The following is a 20,979-nucleotide window of genomic DNA, read 5'->3' as shown; positions in this document are numbered from 1 at the left end:
AAGTTATTTCCACCGGAACAAAACCGCTTCTAATGAAGAACTACACTTTCCAGCATGCTTTGGGAATCTCACAAGTGTTATCTGTAGTTTGATATCAAGATATTCCACATAGAGCTTGTAACTAGGGATGGGGCCGATCCGATCCAGTATCGGTATCGGGTTCCGATACAGACGTAATTGACGGATCGGAAATCTGTATAGTTGGATCGGAAATTTCCGATCCGTCTGTGTGTGTGTGTCTGCTGAAATGTCTCCACAAGTGATTCCCTGACTGCTCTGTTAGCTGGCTGTAAAAAGTGGAATGGGTTTCCTGAATTGAGGCGTGTCTCGATGAGACGCGGAGTAATGATGCACGACTCCGTTCAGGAAATCCATTCCACAGTTTACAGCCAGCTAGCAGGCGAGCATGATTGACAAGGAGTTAACCAGGAAGTTCAGCTCCGCAAACCTGCAGCCGAGCCGACGTAATCCCAGCCGTCACCGTTTCAAACGTCTGCTCGCTGAGGAGAACAGTTCTGACAGCGGCATAAAAACAATGAAAATCACACTCCTCCAAGCCAGGGTTCATGTTAGCCGGTATATATGCCGGTTTTTGGCTGTTGTCACGTGAATTTAGCTGCCGAAAAAAAATATCGCCGGCCAAAATGTCCGGTGAAATCAATGATTAACACGGAGACGCTATTTATTTATTTAAAACGCCGGCATCGCGTTGTGTTTGGAGATTGAACATTCACGGCTCGTCTGTGACTCCGTTTGTGTGTGTGTGTGTGTGTCTGTGACTCTGTTCGTGTGTGCGCTGCTATGCGCTCACTGTGTGTGTGTGTGTGTGTCGCCAGGGGTCTGTAAAGTCGCTGTAAACGTTGTAAAAGTCGTACATATCACACTTGGCTGTATAAAGGAGTTTATTAAAGCCTTATAATCAAAATGATGACAAAAACAATGATAATAATATTAAAGCAAACAGAGCATCCATATCGGAATAGTATCGGAGTATCGGCAGCTATCTAAAATCAGATATCGGGATCGGATCGGAAGTGAAAAAAGGTGGATCGGTGCATCCCTACTTGTAACTGCAGAGATTTACTCTATTTAGTTTTGGCATGTCATTTTCGAGCAGGGACTCCAAAAAGAGGGTCAGGGAAGAAGTGGTTAAGGCTGAATGTTTTGTTACCTTGGATTCCTCTGACCCTCTCTGAAGTCAATAAGACGATCAAAAGACTGGTCACTCTTCATGGACAAACAGCTGGGTCCAGGTCCAGGTCCAGGTCCAGCAGAGTCTGGTCTCTGTTGATGGATACTCCTACAAACACAGGACATGATGTGTAAATAAAACACTGAGCTGTGACATGGAGACGAGTTACATGGTCCATGAGATCCTCATCTCACCTCTGACCCTCATGTTCCTCACTCAGAGTGGTTTCAGAGGGCAGAGCTTCCTCTTCACTGTCCTTGATCTGATTCATTGCAGAGCGCCACCTGCTGGGAGAACACAGAACAATCATTACAAGTTCTGTTAACTTTTTTCAATCACAGAATTGGCCGACATGACCACCACTGGTTGACTGATCAATCACAGCCCATTGGTTTATGCTAATAATGGACTGTCAGTTATTAGGTGGGCTCTGGACTGGTGAGATTTGAGTCACCAAAGCTAATCAGTAAACCCGGTTTCATAAACCATCAACCACCAAACATCTACTTTGGTGTTAAAGTCATTAGAAGAGGAGGCTTCAAATGAACTAAACTGACAGACTTATGTGGTCCAGCAGCAGGGGCTGCAGAAGCTGTTGAGGAACAACATGAACCAGGACGAGAGTGAGAGGGACAGACCATTCCTGACCCTGGAACTGTCCACTGGACCTCAGGCTTCTCACAACAACATCATCATCATCATCATCAGGTCCAGCAGGACCAAGAAGAGCCAGAAACACCAGATTTGTGTCTGTCAGCGGCAGCAACTTGACAGGCAGTGTTTTTTTTTGGAGTCAGTCAGTCAGTCAGGATGGGGCTGTGCACTTGGCTCCTCGCCTAAGTTCATACAGAAGACGTCAGGAGTCGTTCACATGTCACGTGAAGACAGTGTGGACAAATTAAAAAGCAACATCTCACAAACTAACAGTTCAAAACTGCAACTGTTCTCCGCTGGTGATGTTTTCACAAGTACGGACAAATATGGATAGTGAGAACGGGCCATAGACTCATATTAATAAGTATCATTATTGATCAAATCCAAACACTCATCTTGTTAGTGGAAAGTTTGTTGTTTGTGTTAGATTAAAGTCACATGATCACATAGGATTTGCCCCCTACAGTTTATAAACGGTATGGCTTGTTACAACTGACCTAAAATATATGTGGCAGTAAAATGTACATTTGTCTGTCTTGTCCTCAGACCAGGTACAGTCCACTATGTTAGAGCATTTTAGACGTTGTGCCGCTTTAAATTTCTTGATCACAAACTCAAACAGATTTTTTTTTTCTGACTCCAGTTTGTTAAATCTTTGACCAGAGAAAGAAACGTGATCATCTGATTTCTAACGTGGTTTAATATTGAAACAGTGCAGACGTGACAGAGACTTATGAAGCGTAATAAACTGGGTCAGACTTGATTTGTTGATGAAGCTGTCAAACCAGTTCAGACTCTTCATGCAGGAATGCTGAAAACAGAAAGTCAGATTCTAAAGATTCAGCAGTGATTTTACCGAGGACACAATCACAGGATCCATGAAAATCAATGTCACTCATAGAAATGAGCTGAATAACATGAATCTATATGAGCAGCAGCCAATCACAGTGCAGAGAACACTGCAGACATTTCTACACGGAGTCATAGAGTCCGTTTTGTCAGCTAAGATTCTCACCTGCTGAACTGAGCTCAGGTCACTGTCCACCTTCACCTGGACACCAGACGCTGACGATTGTCCCTCATCTGTCCTGATGTCTTTCTGTGTCTGATCTGAGGACAGAGTCACGTCCTCACACATTCAGAGTCAAAGTCTAAATAAATCACTAGAACCAGATCAGCCTGTGATACCTGTCTAGACTCCTCCCCCTTCACTGACAGGTGTCACAGGGTCATTGAACTTTGGCGATGTTTTCTATTTAAATAATTAATTAATTATTCCATAATTATTTAATTATTAATGTTCTAAATTCCAAACCTATCAAGTTGAGTCCCCCAACATAATGGTGCCCTGTTTACATTTCCCCAGATTTTAACTTCTTCTTTTAACATCTATTAGCTTGCTAATGTTGCTAACCGTCCAGATAACTTGATCTGTAGAAATCAGTCACTGAAAATCTGGTTGTTAAATTAAGTGTTTGTGTATTTCGCGGTCACTTAAAGAGTCACAGGATGTCAGTAACAGGAAGTTATGTCGTGCATGTGATCAGTAAACAGGAAGTAAATGAGCATGACTCTGGCCATTTCTCAATACCCAAGTATGCCAGTACATACTTGCATACTTGTGAAGTACATACTTGCCAAGTACGGGAGTACACGAGTACGATCTCTCCAATCGAACAGCACTTTACTTCCTTGTTCTACTGTTTGAATGACGGGTGGTGCCAAGCACATAAGCCTCAACACTGCCACCTACAGTGTTAATGAATGAACATATAAAATACTTTTAATAAATGCATATATATTGTTATTTTCACATTTTAAATATTTAACTTAATGTATTTATTCATGTGTATTAAAATATACAGTACCATGTGGAAAATAGATCAATTAGAGCAGTGGAGAGTAATATATATATATTAGACATTATACTTTGGAAGGGAAGAGATTGGGAGACAAGATGAGGAAAAACAATTCCTTCTCCTTTATGAACATGGGCATAGTTTACTTTTGAAGAGGCAAAAATAAAATTGCTTCTTGATTTTGCTCTGTCACAACTTGACTGTTAGCAGTGAATGCAAACACTTACCAAACCTACACGTCCTGTCTGCAAAGAAAATTAGAGAAAAAGTTACCAGAAAATGACTTTGGTTGAAGTTGAAGTCACTTACCCACAGTGGAACCAGGATCCAAAACTGCAAGTGATAAAACTAAAATGAGAAATAACCACAAAAACAAAGTAAAACAAATACATTCAACACAATATGCAGGAGCAAAGGTAAAGAATAATGTGCCATGATCTTTTCCTCCATGACTCTCTGAACTTGTAGTTGGACTTTAGTTTTCTGTTGTTCTGTACTTTGGTATAGTTGGTATAGTATACTATGTAGCACCTTTAGTCCTAGCTTGGAAAATCAATGGGTACTCGCATCTCTCTAGGTTCGGTAGGAGTTGGGTAAATGCTTTAAGAAGAGGAGTGGTTTGAACAGGTGATATTTTAATATCAATGAGAAACAAATAAAAGAACATCTACAGCTGGGTTGTGCACTGTTACCCAAAATAAGGCACTGAAATAACAAAAAAATAGAAAAGAAAAAAGAAAAGAAGAGTCCTGGGACACTGAGCTCTCCTGCTCAGTGTTTTGGTGAGTTCAGGGGGATCCAATGTGTGTTCTGTGTTTCAATGTCAATTGAGCTTCTTTGTTCTCAGTGTCTTTTTGTTACTACTACCCAGGTAGGTGAGGAGTGTGTGTGTGTGTGTGTGTGTGTATCTTATCTGCTCTCAGAGTGTGAGATTCAGATGTTCCAGAGTCGTCGAGGTACGTAGGTTCTGCAGCTGGCCACACTGCTTCTCCAACTCCCTCTCTCAGAATTGTTGGGCTGGGCTCGCCATCTTAATCGTCATTTTCTCTGTTTCTCAGACAGTAGTTCAGACTAGCACAGGAAAAAAACACAACCTACACACAGAGTGTATAGTTGTAAGAAACTGAATCTGATTTTGTCTCTTTATCTCATGAGATCCCATAATTTTCTCAGTTCAACCATGAAAAATATATCACCAAAAATCAAGGAAATACAATAAAACAATCATTGAATCATTATGAATTAAAACAATTAGTTCTAACCATAAATATAATCAACTACTTGTGGATTATATCAAAAACAGTATTTCTTTTAACAGACACAGTTTATGCATCTTCTTAACCTCTAGTTACATTTTTTATACACAAAAGTGCAATTTCTTAACCAAAACAAAGAAATAGACTAGACCTAGAATGGTGCCGTTACCATTTGCAGTGGCTAGTGACACAAATAAGCAGTTTGAACTGCACACAAAAATAAATAACCTGCATCTTCATTATAAAACCACACGGAACTTCGATTTAGCTCAGCAATTAGCATGACTAATCATAAACAATGGACTGAAAAGCAATCCTAGCTTGCGGTTAGCATGTCGCGGTTGCTAGTAGCATTAGCATTTCAAGCTAGCTGTCTTTCTTTTACAAACAATAAACTACGGTAGAAAATGCACAAAAGTTACAGAGAAACATTGAAAGGCATCATATGGTTTATTCCAAGCAACTTAAACCAAGTTAATGACACAATAAATATTTTTTTCCCGTCTGAATGGCTACCGAACTGGAAGCTAACTGTGTGCTAACTCACCGGAGCCTTGTGCATTTTACTCTCCTCGGTTCACGGCTTATCGGGTTGAAGCTGGATTCGCCCGTGACTACCGGGTCTGCTTGTGGACGTCTCTGCTGTTATCCGCAGCTTTCTGCTACCCTTTGCTACATGTCTGCTTTGTTTTTGCTACAGACGCACTGTCTGGTGTCTGCTCTGTTGCCCGTATCTTCAGAGAAAATGGCGTCTGCTCTCAGGTGCAGACTTCACGCGATACCTGATCGAGGTTCACGGTGAATACAAACACTAACAAGAGAACACTGCCATCTACTGGGAGTTTACTAGAACTGTCTAAATGACAAATACAGGCTTAGTAACCTAGTTTTCCATGCTGGTTACACCATATTTTTAGTGTATTTCCTTTTATGTTATGTGTAGTTTGTGTCCTGTAGGGCTACAATGGTTCATTTAGATAATTAAAGTTGTCAGTTTTTTTTCCAGCTTCTTAAATGTTAATATTTTTCTGGTTTCTTTGCTCCACATAACAATGAAATCATTAAAACTGAATAAATCAATTTTTTTTTTTTTAAATAAAACAAGACATTTGTGAACATCATCATTACGAGGATTAGGAAAGACCAACATTTTGACATTTTCTGTACCAAACAACTCATTGATTAATTGAGAACAGATGAATCACTTATTAAAATAATCTGCTCCTGTTTTTCCATCTTCATTACTGTGTCTCATGATCTCTGCCAGTGTCTTTCTCCTTCTCTTATTCCAGAATGAATTCCAGAATTGACCCTGGCTCTTCTCATGCTGTTACCTGATGACTTTACACCCTCACCTCCTTGAGTTTTCTGACAAATCCACACACAGAACTAATGAATCTGAATCATGTGTCTCACTTTCTCTGTTCTGTGACATTTAGTAGGACAGCAAGAAATCACGAGTGAATGCCCTGTTTCTAAAGAAGGGATGCAGCAGTGGTTTGGGGACACACAGGAGGTCAAGTAGTACCTGACTGGAGAAGGCAAACAAAGACATGATTGTTTGCAGGTGTTCTGTTGATATAGAGACATATCAGAGGGGATCAGACTCACAGACCTTATCATTTTCATTTGCAGAGGACTGGAAATAAAAAGAGAAAGAGAAACACAAGCAAGTTTCTATCACAGTCCTCCCCTGCTCGCAAAGATCAACATCAGATGTTGCTCAGTGCATACATGGAACGGAAATAATACCTGACATTATTAAAAGGGCACAGTGTTGTTTACACATCATCATGGATTTGTGAGGAAATGCTGTTGGTGGTCCACTGTTCTCTGGTCTTCACTTGGCTGCATCATGCAAAGCAATGCTGTATACAAAGGATACAAATACTCTTATTTAATTAATACTTAGGAATACGTAGAAAAGGTGCTGGTGCTCTTTCTTCAGCAGCACAATAATATGACCCTCCATCCTCGAAAACGCTTGCATCACCTCCACTACAACTTACTCCTACAGTAAGGATCCATCTACAGATGGTGCCAAACTGTGCCAACAGAGAGAACGCCTAGACATCTCTTTACTAAAACCTCTGTTATTTCACTCTGCTTCACTTCAGCAGCATCAGACTTTGCACAGCTCATGTCCACATGTTGTTACGCGACCTCCATGTGTTTTTAAGCTCCTACTGCATATTTAAGAGGTGATATTTGCTTTAAAATGCAATATTTTTTTAGGCGAGAGAAAACAATCCATGTCATTTTCGAGCAGGGACTCCAAAAAGAGAGTCAGGGAAGAAGAGGTTAATTATTATACAGCGATTATACAACACAGATGTTCCTTTTATGACAGTAAATTCCCAGAAATACTACAAAATGTACCTTTAAGCAATGCAGACATTCTGCTCATGCATCCAGTGTGGCCCCAGTTTACTAATATGATTGTTGTTTATAGTCTTCAGGTGTATTCACACAAGCTCCTTCTAAATCGAATCCGAGTTCGTTTGCTCAGAAAGTCCGGTTTGTTTGGGGAGGTGTGAATGTGCAACCGAACTCTGAGGCGCACCAAAGAAGTGAACTCTGGTGGACAAACAGCTGTATGACACCCAATGTTTTATCTATAGAGACCATTTAAAAAAGATAAAGGTAGCAATCCACAATTGTTCAGCCACGTACCCACGCTTCCTGTCTTGTCTTCTGGCCAAAATATACCAACTGGACTGCTCAAAAAAAATGCAAATAAAGTGATCCTGTGGCGTGAATGATGCTAATGGCGGGACTCAAATCGAAATTTCACGTTTGGTGTGACCGCAGCATAACTCTAGTACTGTAAGGGTTAAAAAATTGCACCAGTTAAAATAGAAATGCTCTTTTATAATACAGCAATTACAGTAATAATAATACATGTTATTTCTAGACGCTTCTCATACTGAATAGAGAAAAGTAGAAATACACAAGATGTAAAATAACAGGTGAAAGAAGCGTCTTCATGAGTTTAGAGTGTGGGTTTAAAGAGTGGAATACAGAAATGTGTTCATGTTATCAGCGATACAGGAATACATCCTCCTCCTCCTCACATGTACTTCACACACTAGTATAGCTCCACTCATACACTGGTCTAAACAGTAGAAAAGTATTTCTGATTTTCCTCAAAGCACCACCACAGGAAGCTTGCGTACCACTGGTGGAACACGCACCACAGTTTACAGCACATGAGCATGAGTTCTGGTGGCATTGTCTTAATTGTATCTCCTACAATGACAGTGAGTTGTCCGTCACCCAGTCTACACCACACTGTCAATAGGGAGGTGATTTAACAACACAGGCTTTTGTCTTCTAATAAAATGGCCTTTGAATTGAAACAGAGGGAGAGTGACAGACAGACTGTGTGTGCTGTGCATCAGACAGCCGGAGGGGAAGTGAGGGCGAGAGACACACAGAAGCACAGAAGAGCGAAAAAACCAGAGAAAGTGCTGCCTGTGTGCAAATGTGTGATAAAGTGATGGGCTGGTCCACAGATACGGGGAGACACGGAAAGAAAGAGAGACATGACAGAGACAGTGAGACAAAGAGATAGAGGGAGGCAGGTTTCAGTCGCTCCAAACTCCATTTCCTCTGTGGGGCTGTGTTGTGTGAGCAGAGATTAGCTTTAAGAAACAACCTCTGTTGACTCCATTTATTGAATTGTACTGTTCTGAATACCAATAAAGAATATTTACTCTGCAAACACCAGTGTCTCTCTCGCTGTGTGTGTGTGTATGTGTGTGTGTGTTCTTGTACTTGCGGCATACTGAGGACCAGAGAGGGTTTTTAACCAACAAAGTGGCCGGTCCTCACTTTGTTTTCATTGAAATCACTTCCTTAGGTTGCTATAACATGCTATACTCAATTTGTCAAAAAAAAAAAAAAAATCTAATTTTGGATAGTATAGTATGACATTTTTGTCAAATTTTGTACCAAAAAAATATTGGCAAAGATTTTTTCAAATTTTGGATGACATAGTATAGTAAGACGTTTTTGTGTAATACTTTGCAGATGTCATTCATGAAGTAGATATTTGTAATTGAGTTGATTTATAAAGTGAAAATGCTGGTCCTCACTTTGTCAGCAACCCAGTCCTCAGTATGCAGCAAGTACAAGAATGTGTGTGTATGTGTGTGTGTGTGTGTGTGTGTGTGTGTGTGTGTGTGTGTGAGTGAGGTAGACACGAGTGAATCAGTATCTGTCAATTATTATCTCGTGTGGATACAGACTACATTGTAATCACTATTACTGCATTATTCACACGTCTGTTGATGTTTGCATTCACACTAGTTATTTTCCATCTGTGCGTCTGTCCATCTGTGCGTGTGCACGTGTATATGCGTGCGCGCGTGCACGTGCGTGCACACTGTAATGCGCTGCTGCTCGGTCGTTTAGCTTGTTGACACTTTGGGGTCAGAGCCATGCAGGGTGAATGGTGTTGGCTGACAGCGTGGAACCTCTTCATTATCCAGCCATAATGTTCTCATCGCCATCGGCTGCTCCTCACACACACACACACACACCACCACCACCACCGTCCTCCATCATTCTTCTTCTTCTGCCCTTTCCCTCTCCATCCATCCCTTCCTTCCCCTCCTCACCTTGCTATTTTCCTCCTGCGCTGCTATTCGTCGCTGTCAGCGATGTCTCTTTGTGTCCTCGTACATCTCCACCCCATTGTACTGAAATTCTCTCTTTTTCGTGATTTCCACTCGCCTTATTTATTAATTTATGGTGTGATTTATTGGCGCTACGCTCTTTGACAAGAAGTATACATACTGCCAAAACAAAACACGGTACAGTCTACATAATCATAGTTTATTCACTCAAATGAGAACAAGATGATAAATGATGATTGATGATGATCAGGGACAAACAAAAAAGTGTCATGCAGCTGCTCACGAGTAAGTAAAATGACTCTAATTTTGTCCATTTAACACAATAATAATAATAATACTAAGAATACATTGATGTAGTGCTGACAATGTAATCTTCTCCATGACCTCCTGAGGGCCGTTTAATCCAACTGTGTGAACAGTGCAGCTCACCAGTGAAACATATCTAAATGCTCTCTAATACTCTGTTAATCTCTCATTTATCTGATTAGCAGTTTTGTCATGTGGCAAAACGTGGAAGATGATAAACCCTTTGATTGAAGCAGCAAATGGTGTGCAGGGTGATGCCACTTGCAAAACACAATACAGACCATGTGCAGGATGGTGTGAGATGGTGCAAAATAACTCTTCAGCTGATTTAAAGTATGAGTTAAACTGTCATTTAATTGATTTAAACATGAAATAATGAGTTATGAATTTTCAACTTAGTGTCGCGAGTTATCAGTGTTTCAACTGAACAAGACGTTATTTTTTTTCGTGGAAACAAAGCTAATCTTCAAGTTTGCTTTTAGTGGCTCTGTCTGTCTGTGTGTCTTTTTTTTTAGTTTGTGCTTCCACACTTGCTCTTGCAAATGTGACCAACAGAGGCCGCCAGAGGCTTGTTGCGTGAATGGGGGTGAAGTCTGTCATCTCTGATTGCCTTGTTGTAAAAGTGTGCTGGAAGGAGTGGGACAGTGTGGATTAAAACGTGTAATGTACTTGAAAAATGAAATCTCTCCAAATAACCCCAAGTATACTCATATTAAAACATGTACAGTTTGTATTTTTCACAGTGTTTTCTTTTATTCCGAGGTGAAATGTCTGTTGTGTGCTAAAGAGTCGGGCTACAGCAATAATACCTCATCAATGTTGAGGCTGTTTCATGCACTGCCTGAAAATAAGAAGGGAAATGAAGCTTCAAACGTCATCGATGACGTCACTCACCATGTACGATACAAGCCTCGATACGCGCTTCTTTAAACACTTCCTGGATTTCTCGACATGCGGTTGGAATGCAGAATCACTGCAGTCGAGTCAATAGAGAGAGGACACAATGTGCCACGCACACACACAGATGTGTGGAACTTGTTAACGTTCGTGAATCCATTTATCCTTTTTTTTACAGGCTTTAGTTGGGAAGTTGGGCAACAGGTTCACGTGAGACATGGGGTGAGAATTAATGCACAAGACATGAAGGACAGATGATTCCTGGTTTAATGCTCTGTATTTAAAGGCGCCATATGTAAGAATGTGGCCAAAAACAGTTACTACATTCAAATTCAAAATACCGAGGTCTTTTAGGTTTGGTTTTCTGACCTAACTGGCAACCCGAGGTTGCTCGGTAGCTGAGACTCTACTGACTGCAATGACTGGTAGACGGCGGTAGGTGACGCCAAAACATGATTTCAAAACGTAAACATGATTTGCAGTCTGCAAAATATTTTTTTTAATGCAAATATATTGTCTGTACTGTTGTTGTTGGTGAGTTCAGTTTGTTATATGAACATTATTTCTGAGTCTCTGTGACATTTTATGGAGGATTTTATGATTTATTACATAATGCACCTTTAAAGTTCCTCTATGTTTGAGAAATAAAGACTCGGTGTCTTTAGTACAGTGTGCTTGTGTTTTTCTTCCATCTCCCCCCCTCCTGCTCTCTTGCTGTCCTCACACCTGCTCACAATTCCAATCAAGCACACCTGATGTTCCCACTAATCACCTCACCATGAGAAGTCTGTCGTGTCTGGATCATCATGCCCCCCCGGCTCACCTCCTACGCTGGGAACCAGATTGAGAGATGCACACGAACACGACAAAGGCGGCAGTAAAACCAACGGCTTCTCCGGGTTTCTCTGCCAGTTCAAACACTGACGCTGGTCGTGTATCGTGATATTCCATGGGTCTTTATCCAGACAATATAAGTGGTAAAAATCCAAAGAAAACAACAACAGACAAGCTACTAAAAAAAGAACAAATTAGGAACAGAATAATTACTGTTGGGCACAAGGTTAACGCATGATGTGTTTCCATGACGACTGACCGGAAAAAGACGCGTGTGACGCCATGTTTACGGGAGTCAAGACACCGTTTAGCAGTTAGCTCCGTTAGCGGCATTAGCTCCTTTTAGCGCCGTTGGCGTTAGCCTACAGTTGACCTGGAGCGGTCTGTTTATTAAAGGAAAAGAGCAGCGCTACAAATAACTAGCGTACCTGTGCAGTACACAGGTTGGTTATTCGCCGTTAAAGCGCCCAGCACTACAAATAATACAGACACAAACAAAATGGAGAAAAAATGTCAGCAAATGTTTAAAACAATATACAGAAACAGAATTGAAGTGTCAAATATTTGATTATTATTCAATTACTAAGTTGATTGTCAACTATTCTGATAATTCATTCATCGGATTTAGAGGGTTTCTTCATGATTCTTTAGTTTTTTTTTAATAAGCGGTCACACATGCTACAAAACACCTCTGTTTAGCTTAAACGTGAACATTTTCTGGTTTCTTTGCAACAAAGAAATCATAAAAACTCAACAAAACAAAACAAGATGATCAAACTTCTTCAACATTTTTCACATTTTATTAACCAAACGATAACTGGATTAGAAATAATCGACAGTTTAATCCATTATGAAAATACTTCTTAGTTACAGCCCTACATTATAAGACAAATAGCATGTGAGGGTATAATAGATATAGTATGAGAATGTCTTTAAATGTACAAAGTAACCACCTTGCAATCGGGGGGAAAAGGGCAGGCAGAGAGTGTTCAATCTAAATATATAGACTCCAGCAATCTATATAGTCTAGAATGTCAGAGGATGAAGAAGACCAGTGCCACTGTTCTCTGCACACGTTAATGCCAATCGTGACTGAAGAAATAAATGTAAGAAATAAGAAAAAAATGACTGAATGGTACAAAGCAGCTAAATAATGCTCAGATCCTCTTTCCTTTAATATCTCTTCTACCTAAAGAGAGTAAACGATTGTATGTGGGTCATATACTGTATGTGCATCCTGACGCGTTATTATCCTACATATATATATATACACCTCTATAATAGATAAGAGGATGCAAGAATGGCTTCCTGGCTTAGTTCACTGTGGCCACACAGGATTTACACACATGCACCAAAGTCATCATAATACACACACTTTGTATATCATGGAGTATTAACAACAGCATATGGAGAAGGTGATAATGCTGAGGTTAGATGTGGAAAAGCTTATCAGGTAGCACTATTCTTACACATTTGATGTCAAAGAATTGAGTTTCTGAATTTCCCTCATGGAGGATCAATAATGATCTTTGTGTAGAAGACGCTCCAGCCTGGAATATTATTAACTAACACACTACGTATAAACCAACTAAAAAAGCAGATATTTCTGGATAATCTGCCAGATAATAATTTTATTTCCCACATCAAGTAATAAAAAAAAAAGACAGTTTGAAAGGTTCACAGAAACAATTCATGAGAAGAAAGTATCATGAGGCCCTGAAATGACTCTGGCCCTGAACAGATATCTGATTACATTCTTCTACATCAACAACACTAATTAATTATTACGTAAGCCGTCATTATGAACCCACCAGACCTGTGAGGATATGAAAATGTCCTGTAATGATCAACCTGACCAAAAGAATTGTAAGTCATGATATCATTGCAATAATTATGGAAAAATGGTTTCATATTCCGAGAAACTTAACGTGGAGCTTTAATGCAAAATATATACAAATGTGGATGGATGTGCACATTGTGTGATTTTGGACGATCACTCTTGAAAAATAGATTTTTTTTCAGTGTCATGATAGGTTCTCATGTTCCTAAAAAAGAGACTACTGCTGTAACAAAGTTACAAAATAGTGTGAAATACAGATACTTAGGTTACAAAATGTTTGTGGAAATAATACGGTGAAAAACGAGCGTATTGTTCAGGATGCAAACAACAGGGCAAGGATCCAAAGGCACGAGACGTAAAATAAATAACAGGAACAAAAAGGAATGCATGAGGGCAAGAGCTAAAGGCAATAAAGTAAACTATGACAAAAAACAGAAACTTGATCTTCTAGAGTCTAAATTTAGGCATGGAACAATATATATATATATATATGATCAACGCACTGACAATGAACAAGGGGAAACGAATAACTTTAGAAGGGAAGAGGGAATCGGCACGTGATGACAATCAGGGAATAGGACCAGGGTAAAGACAGCGACTGTGCAGAAATACTGTCGCCAACATAAAACAGGAAATGACAGAAACGTGACTCCCAAAACAAAACACAACTAACACATTTGCAGAGTCCTGCAGTGTCACTAAATATGCAACGTCCTCCTTATGGAATTTTAACAATAAATCACTAGGTTTACACACTGTCTATTAGTGAGTTGTGGGTGAAATATCAATTGTCTTCATTCCAGATGATCCCAGTAATAGGAGTTTCCTTCTATCATGGCACTGTGAGGGCTTTTTACTGTGAAACACAATGATATTGTTTTCCTAAAAGTCAGTGGTATGTGCTGCAGGTGTTTTGTTCCTCTCTCAGGTGTTTATCTGTGCTCCTCCTCTTTGTTGTGTCTCTCCTCTGCTTCCTCCTCTCACCTTTACCTCTCTATGGGCTTTTCAAGCATCTCTCCTGCACCACACTCTCGTCTTTTCTATCCCCCCCCCCCCCCCGTTTCCCATCCCTCTTTTGACTGCCAACTCGACTCACTCTCTGCTACTTCTTTCTTCCACCGTCCAACACTCTCCCAGTCACTCAATACATTCAATTTACTCTCCTCCTCTCTAATCTGCCACTCCTTTCATTGCGCTGTCCCCTTCATTATCTCCCCCTATCGCCCTCCACCTTCTGTCCTCCTCCTGTCAGCTTGTCTGAATGATGATTCAAGGATTCTTCCTCTTCTCAATAGCTCATATATTGTTTGCTTGCAGCACACATTGAGAGCCTGGTTTTTTCTCTCCAGTATGTAAGCGTTCTTGGGCGTGTTTATTTAACCCTTCTGTAAAATCAGTTCAGTTTTATATAGGAGAAGAAATGGAAAACAACCTTCTGGCATCTTTGATTAATAAAGGAAACTACTAGGAAAATGTGACAATAAGGAGGTTAGGAGGGGGACAGATTGAGATTGAAAACCAATCATCACTTGATAGCTTCATGAAGTACGGAGGTTAAGGGAAAGCAGCTGCAAGGATGGCGGAACAAAGACAGAGAAGAAACGACAAACAGTTGCAAAATAACTCCCTTCAAGTCTCCCTGTCAGGACTTATTTTCTGATGTCCATTTTCCACTGTCTCGATCATGTACCTCAATGCTGGATCTAACAACACAGCTAGTACTTCAGTTTTTTCACCACGGAGTGAGGAGATTTGGATGGTATTACAAGTGAGTAATGCTGCAGTAAATGTATTTCGAATTAAGACCTCTGAAAGTGACATTTTTGGGGAACTATAAAGGGTTAAAACCAGTCTGAAACGTGTTTTTAGAACTTTAGACAGGAATGGTAGTTTTAAGATGGGTCTGAGTCCAGGGTCCAGGTTTCTCTTTTTGATAAGAGTGTGTTCAGCAGTGTTTAAAAGCAGCTGGAACACATCCTGATCTAAGACTGGTGTTTATTAAAGTGAGTACAGTGGACCCAACAGTGTCAAAGACATTTTTAAGCAGGTGAGATGGGATGTTATTGACAGGACAGTATGCATAAACGGAAAGGGATATTGGCTCAGACTGTTGGAGGACAGCCTGGCACAGGTGAAGGTCAGAGGGATGAGTGACATGGGTAACAGAGGTACTGGCTCTAAAGGAAGTTTGTCAATAACAGTGTTTTTTAAAGTCTTTGCAAAGAGTAGAAGAATGCACCACAGGGGAGTTATCACATGGATATATAAGAGAGTTGAAAAGGTTGAACAGAACCTGGGGCTTATGGCTGGTATTGGAGACTAGATTAGACATAGGCTCCATTTTAGAAGCTCTCTGGTAAACTGAAAGGCAATCACGCAGAATTTGATGAGAGATGTGAAGTTTGTCTTTTTTCCATTTTTCCCTCAGCCTGTCCACATGCGCGTCAGAGAGCACGGATGGAGTCGTTTAGCCCTGGCTGTGAAAGTGCTTAGTTGTAAAAGAGGCAACAGAATCCAAGATCTTTGTGCATAATAATTCAAAGCAAGCTAAAAGCTCATCAGCACAAGGAGCACACATGTTAGAGAGCGTGCAACACAAATAAGATTCATTAAAGATGGTAGTTTGAGGTTTTATCATGCGCTGGCAGTGGGAGGGAGCATAGTTTTTAACCCTTGAGCAAGGGATTGAAACAATAAATAACACAGGCAGATGGTCAGAAATAAATGCCTTCTATAGACTATAGAGATAGACCACATGATAACACAAGATCTAAGGAGTAACGTCAGTCACAAGCTGAACCCCATTAAAAGAAGCAATACGATAAAATATTTTAAATTTTCATTGACATAAACTACAGGTCAAAAAGAACACCCCATTTTTTAAAATTGAAATTCAAGCCATTTAAGTCCAGTAAATAGCTTGAAATGGTTCAAAGGTAAGTAGTGAACTACTAGAGGTTAAAAAAAAGGCAAGGTTACCCAAAACTGAAAAACAATATACATTTCAGAATTACCTTTCTTAGGGAACAAGAAATGGGTGAAGAACTTAAATGGAGGTTGATCAAGCCTTGAAAGTTGGTGCTACCAATTCCTACAGGTGTTCAAACTTTTCTTGATTACTTAAAACCGCCTCTGTCTGCATAAAAGTAGTGTTGGAACACACTGTGGTACCACACCCTCGTGAGCGTCATTTGAACAGTATTGTACTGCAGAAAAAAGTGTTACCATAAAAATTAACAACGGAAGAGAGACCGACCATCATAACACTTAAAAATGTAGGGCTTTCCTACAAAGAAAGTCAAGATGTCAGTGAGAACAGTTTCCTTCACCATATATATTGTTGTTGAGTGTAGTTACAGGGTTCCTTGAATGCATTTTGTAGCTGCTTCCTCCCCCCATCAAGTTTACTATTGTGTACTGAAAGTGGAGCTCAGGAAGTAGAATGGAAGTAGCAGTTAGCCACCGGGGAGGACCAATTATGCTTGAATGGAAGTCTATGAAAGAATGTGCTTCTACTTCTCACTTGATTTACATCAGTAAACATTTTCCTGCAACTTTTTTTTCCTTTCGACTGCGTAACCACGGAGACACCAGTGTGGTTGAAAGCTTGTCATCCAATCTGTGAACTGCTGGTCAAATTGCAAACGGTTTGATTTGATACAATAATGGTCATAACCAGCCCCAACTGGACCTTGGGGGTACCAGAGTAAAATGGTACGGTCAGCTCCAGCCACGACACTCAGCTGATTGGGCGACAGAAAAACATCACAACTCATGTTGTTTGTCATCACCACAATACGACATCAAGCGACATATCACGCTGATGCGGCCACACCCCGACTACCAAGTAAAAGTACAGGTCTTAGTCGAAAAGGAAGCCTGACCCATTCCAAACTGTACTTTTCCAAATCAAACTGTACCATGACGCCATCTGTCAACAACATAGCTTTAACAAGTGTAATAACGGATAAACAACCATTTAAATCCCATCCAACAGTCATTAATACTGTACAAAAGGAGCTGCACTTCCTGTCAGTTAGGGTTGGAAATGCTTATTTCCTTCATCTGACACTTCCTCATATATAGCAGATATGCCTTTCATTGTTTATGTCTAAAACAATAGAGCTGAAGCATACATTTGAGAGATTGTGTTGTACTTTATTTAAAAAAAAAAAGAAAATAAAAAAGATCCTGACATTGATCGATATTTCTCATGAATAGAAATAATGACCTCATCACACATTAACTACTTCTCCAACTCAAACCGTCTGACATCACCTCAACTAAAAACACACTCAGCATGTAGTGTATGGAGCTCCAGGAGCTGACGCCATGCCATCGCAAGGAAACGAGGCAATGGTGAGCGATGGCGTCCGAGAGAGAAAGACTGTTGTTGTTGAAACAGTGGCCGTTTCTCACTTTTCTGTGTCACGGAACGCAGTTTTAAGATAATTTGAGGCGAGAAATTAGCAATTTACAGTCTAAACGTGCTGTGTGTGTTAAAGGTCACATAGAGTGGTCCTGTTGCACATATATGTGAGTTATGGAGGTCTACTTACATATATTAAGTTGTTTTTATGGTCAAAATCCTCCTAGTGGATGTAAACGAGCCGATTGAAATCTGTACTTTTCGAAGCGCTTGTCAGTCGCGCTATTTTTAGCCGTAAATCTCGCCCGAGAAGACAGAGTGTGTTGTGATTGGCCAGCCAGCGTAGAGCCTTCCCACCTGTGTTGTGATTGGCCAGGTATCTGGAAGTGACGTAATCTATCACGTCAGCTCTCAGAAGCACAGCTCCCTCTCTGGAGCGGTGGATGCACTGCTACTCATTATCAAAACATTGTTTTAACAATGTTTAAAAATAGCTTCGTCACGACTCCCCGCCGCAGTCCCTTTATGACTTTAAACCGGAGTCAGACCCAGAGTCAGAAGACACTGTTGCTCGTGAAACACCTCCACAACGGACGTTATTCTTCTTCTGCGGTTCAATGTACGCAACCGGATGTGCCCGGACTACCGCCCGGAGCAGGACGATCGGTTGTTCAGGAGAACCGCTGCTTACGTAACGTTAACGGGATTTTCATTGATCTCGTTGAGCCCCGAGATTACAATAAAACACAACGTTCTCAGCAATGGCTGAACTGTTTGTTTCGAACCGTCAGGCTTCATAAACAAGGTAATGACGCAGATACACACCAAAAAAAACAGCGATAATAGGAACTTCCGGTCTAGTTCCGCTTTAAGATATGACGTATTTATAGTTTGGCAATCCAATCAAATTGTTCTTTTTGCTACAGGTTTGTTTCAATTTGAAGACTTCTTCAGCACCGCAACTGGTATTTTTTTAATTCAAAATCCACACAGAAGAACGGCTGAGCTGAACCTTTGCATGTATTTCTGAATGACTCAACACTGCCTGAATAAAGTTGTGGTTCTACATGGTTTACAAATCGTTTTTGACAAAAGGGTCAAATAATTCAAATATTAATATAAATAAATGACCATAAATAAATGGAACACATTGAAATCTGCAGTTAAGTGGTGAACGACTGATACTGATAAGTTTTTTGATAAAACCAGCAGTGAACCAGCAGCTTTGTTGTGAGTTTGTATCGGTCGTAGATGCCGTTGTCGGTGAACTCAGAGAGCTGGGACGTGTGTGTGTTTGTGTGTGTGTGAATGGACTGTCAGTAGTCACAGCAGTGCCAGTACTTCATATTCATGCTCCTCTCTCTCTCCCTCTGTGTCTTCATCCCTCTCTCTATTCGCTTCACTCTTTCTTTCTCCCAGCGTCTCTCTCACCTGTTCATTTGTCGCTGCTTGACAGTTCTCATTATTGCCTTGGCACTAGCTCAGCGTGTCCTGCCAAAGCAAGACACTGAAATGGAATTTGAGAAAGAGGCAGTGGGCGGGTGAGAGCAAATAAAGAAAGGGAGGATGATGCTGACAGAGAGAGAGAGAGAGAGAGAGAGAGAGAGAGAGAGAGAGAGAGAGAGAGAGAGAGAGAGAGAGAGAGAGAGAGGGAGATAAAAATTAGGGGGAAAAAGGGAATTAAATAAAGACAAAGAAACTATGAGCAGTGTTGCTGTGGCATAATTAAAAGTGCTTAACTCTCAGTAGAATGACAACGAAGCAGCACAAACAACCCTAACAAAGGTATTAACACGGACACGTTTACCTCTGTACACAAACACCCACACTGACAACACAGTATCAGGAAACACGCAGCGTCTGCGTTCAAACATCAACACAACAGCAGCAGAGGATTACGCTAACTGAAGGTGACGTTACCCAACTCCCATCTTCTCTTCACCTTTAAAGGGCCCATATTGTGCAAAATCAACTTTTTAATCGTTTTAGTACTGATATTTGGGACTCAGGGGGCCATACCAGTCCCCAAAATGTGAAAAACAAGACTCAGTCATGTTTTAGTGGTTCCACTTAGTGTAAGTATAGGCGATAAAACATGCGATGTTTAAACCTCGCGTAAACAGCGGTTCTCCTGAACAGCAGATCCTCCTGCTCCGGGCACTAGTCCGGGCACATCCGAATGCGTACATTGAACGGCAGAAAAAGAATAAGGTCCGTTGCGGGGAGTCATGACAAAGCTATTTTTAAACATTGTTAAAACAATGTTTTGATAATGAGGAGCAGTGCATCCACCGTTCCAGAGGGGGGAGCTGCGCTTCTGAGAGCGGGTGTGCTGAATATGTCACTTCCGGGTACTGGCCAATCACAAGACAGTTGGGAAGGCTCTACGCTGGCTGGCCAATCACAACACACTCTGTCTTCTGGGGGTGAGAGTTGAGTCTGAAATATTGCGGCTGGGGAACAGCGTCAGAAAAGAGGATATTATCTGCTTGTTTACAGCAACTAGGAGGTTTTTGACCATAAAAACAAGTTAATGTATATAAGTAGACCTCCATAACTAACATATATGTGTAACAGGACCACTCTATGTGAGCTTTAACATTTCAACTCTCTTCTTTTCCTCACTGCCATCATTTGACATGCAGGCTCAAACCCCAAACATAAACCATTTTTCCCCGTATGTGTATGCAGTATCTGAAGTTCTTCTTTGCATATCTGATGTAGTTTTCCACCCTCAGAGGGAAGTGAGTCCACCCAGCTAGCAAATTAAGCAGCATGCAGCACTGCTACCGCTATCTCAGAGCAGCTCGAGGCCTCCTTATTCCTCCACACCTGAACTGAGTTGGTCGGACGCCTGAGGAAAATTATGGTAAATAATAGAATTGTGTCCTGTGAATAACTGATCACGCTCTTAACGTGAAAGCCTTTATTTACCTTTCAGAGCCTTCCCCGATGGGTTATATCTTTGTGCCCTTTCTTATCTCAGCGTTGTTGTTGTTGTGATAGCGAGAGGTCTGACCAATTGGAAAGCAGCGAGACAACAGACAGGACATGAGGAGAAGCTCAGTCAGAGATAATACAGAAAACAGGAGATAAACCGAGGCAGAAAATAGAGAAGGTGATTAGCTCCTC

At 40.8% G+C, this 20,979-nt stretch overlaps 1 protein-coding gene across 1 annotated transcript in view; it reads right to left on the bottom strand.

The window, feature by feature from the left end:
* Positions 1 to 20,979, bottom strand: part of LOC310941027 (uncharacterized protein) — a gene marked incomplete at both ends in the record, with an annotated part of 52,360 nt that overhangs the window by 9,263 nt on the left and 22,118 nt on the right. The window contains 3 exons of the mRNA XM_083906098.1: positions 1,387 to 1,476; positions 1,750 to 1,784; positions 2,862 to 2,956. Of these exons, the coding sequence (XP_083762224.1) occupies positions 1,387 to 1,476; positions 1,750 to 1,784; positions 2,862 to 2,956 (220 nt within the window). The remainder of the gene's footprint in view (positions 1 to 1,386; positions 1,477 to 1,749; positions 1,785 to 2,861; positions 2,957 to 20,979) is intronic.

Source organism: Microchirus variegatus (genome assembly GCF_963457635.1).
Source record: "Microchirus variegatus genome assembly, chromosome: 19".
NCBI lineage: Eukaryota > Metazoa > Chordata > Actinopteri > Pleuronectiformes > Soleidae > Microchirus > Microchirus variegatus.
The sequence above is the reverse complement of the archived record's forward strand: the minus strand, read 5'-3'. Positions and strand labels throughout refer to the sequence as shown.